The sequence below is a fragment of the Nematolebias whitei genome, chromosome 5, assembly GCF_014905685.2.
Source record: "Nematolebias whitei isolate Nwh7 chromosome 5, NemWhi1, whole genome shotgun sequence".
Taxonomy (NCBI): Eukaryota; Metazoa; Chordata; class Actinopteri; order Cyprinodontiformes; family Rivulidae; genus Nematolebias; species Nematolebias whitei.
Window position 1 is genome coordinate 54,769,983 of NC_056502.1, and position 8,477 is coordinate 54,778,459.

General features: G+C 42.9%; 1 protein-coding gene and 1 long non-coding RNA gene across 2 annotated transcripts in view; both read right to left on the reverse strand.

Annotated features, from left to right (window-relative positions):
- LOC119410437 (activating signal cointegrator 1 complex subunit 3) overlaps positions 1–4,468 on the reverse strand; it is a 63,731-nt gene extending 59,263 nt beyond the window's left edge. The window contains exon 1 of the mRNA XM_037677347.1: positions 4,402–4,468. Coding sequence (XP_037533275.1) covers positions 4,402–4,454 — 53 coding nt within the window. The 5' untranslated portion in view covers positions 4,455–4,468. The remainder of the gene's footprint in view (positions 1–4,401) is intronic.
- A 20-nt stretch (positions 4,469–4,488) lies between these two features.
- The window catches only part of LOC119409583, a 41,863-nt gene continuing 37,874 nt past the window's right edge, over positions 4,489–8,477 (reverse strand). Inside the window, exon 3 of the long non-coding RNA XR_005186798.1 lies at positions 4,489–4,527. This is a non-coding gene — a long non-coding RNA (uncharacterized LOC119409583). The remainder of the gene's footprint in view (positions 4,528–8,477) is intronic.

Sequence of the window (8,477 nt, forward strand, 5' to 3'; positions counted from 1 at the left end):
CGGGCTGTGCGGCTGGTTCTGCTTCAAGTTCATCGAGGTCATCCATTTTGGTTGTGTGTTGTTTTCCAGCTCTTCTTCTTCTAATACATGTTAGTGGTGCTTAGAAAAGAGCTTAATGTAGCACTACCGCCACCAGCTGGTAAGGTGCGTTGATATCAATAATCCGCCCACTAAACGGGAACTATAGGCAAAGTGGAGACACAAAAATAGAGGTCCCACTAGAACCGGACACAACAGGCTACAACAAGAACCAGACCTGTGGATACCAGGCTTTAATGAAACGATGAATAACGAGTTACAACAATATTTAATTTCCCTTTGGGATTAATAAAGTATTTTTTTATTTTAATTTAATTTTAATTAATTTAATTATTCTGTCCTGTCGTGGATGGTCTCCTGACCGCTCACCTTGACTCAGGGTGGGTGGGTTAGGGTTTCTGTGTTTTCCCCTTTGTGTTCAGTGTTTTCCCAGGTTCCTACCTTTAGGTTTTTTTGTTTGTTCCTTCTGTGCTCTACTTTTGTCTTCCCCCCCACCCACCCTTACCCAAGTGGATGGTACTCTCCTTGGGATTTCAGGTGCCATCCCTTGGGGGTGGGGGTGTCCTGTAGGGTTTCCGGGGTCTTGTTGTCTTACATGTCGTGTTTTCCTCATGTTTGCCTGTCACCCCTCAGCATTTCTTCTCCTGTGTTCCAGCACTGTCGCACCTGTGTCTGATGTTGATCACCGCAGGTGTCTGTTATTTCACCTTGTCAGCATCTGTATATATTCAGCCCCTAGGTGTTATATCTTTGTTTCTGGATTGTCCTTGTCCTAAGGCTTCATGCTCTGTACCCATGTGTGTCCTCCTAAAAGTAAATGTGCTGTCCCAACAACTTTTTTGTTTGTTTATTTAGAAAATAAACGTGTTACTTATTTTTACCAGAGTCTCTCAGCGTCTTCCTGCACTTTGGTTCCAACACTCAGACGCAGATCAAGTCATATAGTTGTCAAAAGCCTAGAGGGCCCTCTCATGACGGCAAATGGTAATGTTTACTCTTTGGTTCATGTCAGTATGAATGACCATTTAATGTGTCAGTCAAAAATTGAGTCATGAATGGGGGAAAAAAACGTAAATAAATCGCTTGATGGAAATTAAAATTTTCTGGCTTCCATGGGTACATAACTTGTGTCAATTTTGCATTTCAGAATGATTATAAATGTTTTGTACAGTACTGTGAGATGTCTAGGTGTTGTTGGATATTATTTTTATCTAGACTGGTCCTATGGTTTTGATCTGCTCAGAGACGGGATTATAATGAAATTATGACCCGGTTCTGACTGGGTTAAACTGGGCCAGCAACTCTAAAAAGAGTCTCCCTGAGATTCAATATTTGTCAAGGAATAGAGTTTAATCTGATCGCCACATCGCGTAGAAAGGCCTTTTGAAGAACCGTCTCATAATTCCCAACACATCAGAACCACATAAGATCCACTGAGATCACACTTAGTCACGCCCCCATATACACTGACAGGTTGAGCTCTCCTTCTGCGAAGGAGGAGTCTAGGACCTTATAAATGAGTAATGACACGGGACATCGGGGCTCTTCCGGGTTTGTGAATGCGTCACAGACTGGAGAGACCAGCGCTGTAAACTGTAACCTTTTCCTGCCTTGATTTTAATATAATTGGTAAAACATAATTGACATTTCCTTTATTTATTGATAGTATAAGTTACCACTTCTGAGGGAGATTCGAACCGGGGGAAAAGACGTGGGCCGGAGGGGGTTTCCGGGTCCGGTGGCCCGCAGCCAGCTCCCGACTTTAACAGTGTGAAGTGGCACTGAATAGGTAAACTGAGTTAAACTGAAAGTTTTTGGTCAGTAGAGGGGTACCAAAAGAAAACCCAAGAAGAATTATTGGAGGCCCTTGCAGCAAAGCGCTGCTCCGGCCTTATGGTGACGCGGGAGCTCCAGCTAGTTCATCCTGTCGCCATTGCAAACTCTCTCGTGCCAATCCCTCACGTGTTCACCACGGGGCGCATTTCCCAAATTTTCAACATCGCCTTCCATCCATGTCAGTACTTGTCCAGCTTCAGGTCGTACAAGTATAGGCAAAATCCGACCTTCCAGACAGGAGTTATTGTGACTTGCTTTTTTGTGGCAAATATTTGACGATCACTTCCTTTATGCTTTTCAACATGTCATGTGTGGTAATCAACAGTTAGCGAACAAAGTTTCAGTCTAATATCTTACACAGGGTGAAGCTGGAAGAGTCATCCAATAATCAACAATTTTTTTCTCTGAGTAGGTGGGGCTTAAGTGATGTCATGAATCAACAATATCAATGTGTCTACAAGTGCTCACTGATGCAGCAAAAAAATCAGGTGCAGATCAGATTATGTATCACTAAGATATAACTGTTGGAATAATGTAGGGGGCACACTGGAGTGTAGTGTTAAACAACAATATCAATGTGAGTAAAAGTGCTCACTGATGACATAAAATAAATCTGGTTCAGACTGGATGATGTCTCACTACGATATAACTGTTGGAATAATCTAGGGGGCACACTGGAGTCATATGTTAAACCACAACATCAATGTGTCTAGACATGCTCACTGATGACCAACAATAAATCAGGTGCAGATCAGATGATGAATCACTGAGATACAACTGTAGGAATAATGTACTGTGGAGGCTATTGGCCACTTATTTTGGATTCTTGTTCAAGGGGTGGATTGAGGTTTAAGTTTTAAAATATTCTAGGGGGCGCTGTGGCAGCTATCTGGAGTCAAAAGTTTAAACACAACATAAATGTGTCTAGAAGTGCTTACTGATGATGTACAATAAATCTGGTGCAGACTGGATGATGTATCAGTGATCTATAACTGTAGGAATAATGTAGGGGCGCTGTGGAGGATATTGGCCATTTATTATGGAATCCTGTTCAAGGGGTGGATAATGATTGATCATAGTGTTTTTTGTGCACCTTGGCTCAAATCTGTGCAATTTAGAGCCAAACGTATGGCAACAGTGTTACGTCTTACTTTGCCACGCCGCTCCACCTACATGCTCCACCCAAAACTGTCAGTGTTGGAAAGCAAGTTACACCAACATGTCTTCGGTCAATGGACACCTTATCATGCTGATTAGATCACAGGGGGTCAGACGTTCTGTATTTGTAATTATTTTTTCTATCCTTAACATGTGCTTTTTTTTGTCTTTCAGATACACCTGGACCTATACCTGGACCTACCATTCTATGCTCGTCTGTCTCTCCTTCCTGTCCTCTCAACCAGCTGGTCAAAGCAGATGGCCGCTTGTCCTGAGCCTGGTTCTGCTGGAGGTTTCTTCCTTTTTAAAGGGAGTTTTTCCTTTCCACTGTTGCCACTGTGCTTGCTCAGGATGGGAGACTGCAACGAAGCCAAGATTCAACTTGTCTGCTGGATTCCTTAGATAGAGACCTTTACTAATTGGCTTTTATGTATGTGAATGTTTCTGTAAAGTGCCCTGAGACAACTATGTTACGATTTAGTTCTATATAAATAAACTGAATTGAATTGAATTGAATAGGGACCGTTCAACGTAAAACTTTACACTTCCTGTTTTCAGGGGGCGTGGCTTAAGTGATGTCATGATTTGACCATTCCGTCTTGCAGGGGACCAGATGTGGATCAATCACTGAAGGTTTGATGTCTCAGACAGTTTTCGTGTAGGAGTTATTCGCGTTTTGTTTTTCATGACGAGATGTCAAACTTTGAGATCTGGCCCCGCCCCTTCAGCATGCTTCGAAACACATCGTTTAGATAACTTTTTGTTCCCCATGCCTTTTGAACAAAATGGCTAAGTTTGAAACCGACTGAGCGAAATCCCTAGGACGAGTTTGTTCAAATTCAGAGGTTGTAAACCGCCAAAAAGGTGTGAAATTTGGGATGGCATTCCAAAATGTCCGCCTTCCTATTTAACGTACAACATTGGTACCAAAGGATTTTCTGTGCTTCTTGGGGAATTGGACAAGTGTACCAAATTTCATGTTTCTACGACAAACTAAGGTCATGGAGGAGGGTATTTTGTAAATTTCCAGGTGGCGCTCTTGAGCAGTTTCTGTTGCTATTTTTGAGACGCCCTTAAAATACGTAATTTTTCACCAGTCCTAAAGCGTCCGCCAAATTTGGTGAGTTTTGGGATATGTTAAGGCCCCCAAAATGCCAATTCATATGGCAGAAAAATTGCTCAGGTCTAATGAACTGAGCGATTACAGCAGCGCTTCGCTGAATGCCACAACAAACCACAAGCTCAACCACTATGTTACTGTGCCACCAGAACTTTGCTTAATTGAGTTATTCATTATTAGTTGGCATATTTTTGGCTTGCATTAATTAAATGTTGGAATGATAAATATGAGTGAGATTTTTTTCCAACCTGGGGTTCATCACCAGCCGTCTGAAGAAGTATGTCCAGGTGATGTAGTCCATGGCATCCTGTTTGGAGGAGATAGTTCCAGCAGAGACTTCAGCATTCAAATGGTCTGACAGCATGTTGAGGAGGCTGCAGATTAAGGACATCACAATCAACTCATCAATGTCAATCATCAATTTATCAGTTTCAACATTTTTCAATAAATTGTTTCATGACAGAGCCTAATATTTTTTGCCTGCTACCAAAGGCTAGACATTTTTACCCACGTATGTGTGTTTAGTTTTTATGTCTATTAGCAAAATAACTCATGAATCACAGGGTGGATATAATTAAACTCCCTGAAAGTAATCAATGAATGTACATTTGCAACTGATTACGAGTCTATTTAATTAGGCCCGAGCAGCAAAGTGCTGTGAAGGACTATTGTAATTGCTCAGTTCATTATGCCCGAGCAATTGGTATTCCCCCCAAAATATTTGGTGAATTTGAGAAAAAGACCACACCGTAAGACTGGAAGTGAGCTAAAAGAAGTGGCTAACAAACAACTAGCATGATGAAGTCAACAAGTTTTACTCCTTGTGTTAGTATTACAGAGGAGATGAGGAAATGTGCAGTGCTTTGTCTCACAGAATCATGACTTAACAGCGACATGCTGGACTCAGTGTTCCAGCTGGACAAAATACTTTTTTTTTTTCGAGCGGACCGCTGCAGCTAGCTAACGTGGAAATCACGGGGAAGTGGAGTGTGAATCTACATAAATAAAGGTTGGTGCAGAAACTGTATTCTGCTCTTGCTCCAAGGCTTTGAAGCAGCTTACAGTGAAGTGTCAACCATATTATTTACCTTGCGAGTTCACAGACGTGTTTATAATAGCTGTTTACATAGCTATGGATGCTAATACTACAGACGCTGTGCGGGAGCTGCATGATAATATTAGCTTACTGCAAAACAAACACACTGAGGCATTTTATGAGGTGATTGGTAACTTTAACCATGTAAATCTGAAAGACTCCTTGCCAAAATTTTATCAGCATGTGGCCAATCCTACAAGAGGAAATTACACACTGGACCGTGCTTACATAAACATACGAGACACATACAAAGCAGCCCCCCGCCCCCACCTAGGTCTATCTGACCATATCTCCATCTTTATGGCCCCTGCTTACCTCCCCCATTGAAACACTCCAGACCAATTAAAAGGAAAGTGAAAAGTTGGATGAAGAATAGTGACTCCATACTGAAAGACTGTTTTGTATGTACAGACTGGCCAGTCTTAAGATAAGTAGCTGTAAATCAGGATGAACTAGACCTGGAGGAATAAACATCCTCAGTCCTGGGATACATTAACAAATGTGCTGATGACGTCACCACCATCAGAAACGTTAAGAGCTACCCAAACCAGAAGCCCTGGCTGAATGCAGAGGTTCGCACTCTCCTGGAAGCCAAGAACACTGCCTTCAGGTCTGGAAACTCACAGGCGCTGCATAGGACAAGGAAAGAACTGGTTACAGGTATAAAGAGGGTTAAAGCAACAAATGCACAGAGGATCCAGGGTCAATTCACCTCACAAGACCCACGGAACATGTGGAAGGGCATTAAGTATATAACAGATTATAAAGACAGAGGTGCACAATGCCCTAGCGACTTATCACTGCCTGATGTTCTCAACAAGTTCTACGCACGCTTTGAAGACCTGAACAGACCACCCAGCACCAGACTCACCTCACCACCAAAAGAGGAGTTTCTCAGCATGACCTCAGCTGAAGTGAGGAGTACTTTCAGGAAGATTAATCCTCACAAAGCAACGGGCCCAGACATCCCAGGGAAGGTGCTGAAAGACTGTGCCAATCAGCTCTGCGAGGTGCTGGCTGACATCTTTAACTCCTCACTCACCCTGGCAACAGTTCCCACCTACCTGAAGACTGCCACCATCATCCCAGTCCCAAAGAGCTCTACAGTGATTGGTCTGAATGACTATTGGCCAATGGCCCTCACCCCGATAGTTGTTAAATGCTTCGAAAAACTGGTCATGACCCACATCAAAACAACCATCAACAAGGACGCTCATCAGTATGTATACCACAAGAATCGATCAACAGAAAACGCCATCTCCTCTGTGGTCCACACTGCTCTCACCCACCTGGAGCACAAGGACTCCTACATCCGTATGCTCTTTGTGGACTTCACGTCTGCCTTTAATACCATGATGCCCCAGACCCTGATGGACAAACTATTCACACTAGGACTAAGCCCCTCCATTTGCAACTGGGTACTAGACTTCTTAACAAACAGACCACAGTCAGTGAGGATCCACAACTTCTCCTCCTCCACCATAACCCTCAGCACTGGCTCCCCCCAGGACTGTGTGCTGAGCCCTCTCCTGTTAACTATGCTCATGTATGACTGCGCACCTACCCATCCAGGCTGTCACATTGTAAAGTTTGCAGATGATACAGCGGTGGTGGGATGCATCACAAACAATGATGAGTCCAGCTACAGGCAGGAGGTGGAACACCTGGAGAGCTGGTGCAAAGAGAATAACCTTCACATCAATGTGAAGAAGACGAAGGAGATGATTGTGGACTTCAAACGGAACAAACCCCCCCACCCACCCCCACCCCCCGAATATAGGAGGATCTGTGGTGGAAGTGGTCTCCAGCTACAAGTACTTGGGTGAACACATGAATGACAACCTCAGCTAGAGCAACAACACCACCAGCCTGATCAAGAAAGCTCATCAGAGACTCTACTTCCTCAGGCGGCTGAGACGAGCTGGTCTGGGAAGCTCAGTCCTCACCTCCTTCTACAGGTGTGCAGTGGAGAGCATCCTGTGCTCCAGCTGCAATGTGTGGCATGGAGGCTGCACAGCTACAGAAAGAAAAGCTTTGCAGAGAGTGGTGAAGGCTGCACAGAAGATGTTGGAGTCAGTCTCCCCACCATCACTGACATCTACACCTCCAGATGCAGGAAGAGAGTCACCTGCATCATGAAGGACCCCACTCACCCAGCACACACACTTTTTGTAATGCTCCCCTAAGGAAAAAGGTTGAGGAGCATTAAGTGTAGAACCACTAGACTGAGGAACAGCTTAAACCCTGAGGCTGTTGGACTCATGAATCTCTAACCAGAATAATCACTAATGCCACTTGATTGTTGATATGTGCTGCTGACTATCCATGTTACTGATCTCATGCTGCTGATTTATTTCATGCTGCTGTGTTCATTCATACTCATCTGCTCACACAGACTCATGTTCATGCTGCTGTTCAGCATATTGTTTTTGTACTATTAGTGCTTAGCATATTCTTACTTCATATCTTAAATCTTATTACTGTTTTTATTTACAATTTATACTTTTGTTGAATGTAACTGGAACCCTGTGTGCACAATTTTGTTCCACCACATGTACCACATGTGGTGCGAATAACAAATAAAGAAACTTTGACTTTTACTATCATTCACATGTTGGCAAAATAAATGACCAGAAAACTGCTAAAACTAGCCATTTGTTGCTGTTGGTACAACAACCAATAAACTTCAGTTTGATGTTGGTTTTGGTCAAAACTTAGAGCCGCTGCAGATGGAACAAAGGGCCACATGTTGCTCCAGAGCCGCAGATTACAGTCCCCAGTGTAGTGAACTAGGCCTGAGGTCAAAGTCCTGACCTTAGGGACCTTATGGGACAGAAACTGTCATTTCATTGATTTGAATCCAGAAATACAGGTTGACCCATCCTGAGACTTTCTTTCTTGAATTAATCAAGTGAAAGAAGAATCTTTTCTATCATCATTACTATTTTACAAATGTTTGATAATCAAAGTGTGTTTAGTTCAAACCATTTTAGATGTTGTAGTGAACTAATCATTTTTAATTAACTGTGAAACAGTAATAATGATTTTAATCCTCATGCAAAGTATAAATCATGTTAAGGTCTGTTACAGAGTAATTATGCATTTTCTGATTTTCTGTCTTTGAATGAGCAGTGTAAGTTGGTCCAAGGTTGGAGTCAAACGTAAACAAGTTGTTGGAACGACTTGTCATGTTTTTAAATCCTCTCAGACGTAAATAGAGAAGCTGGC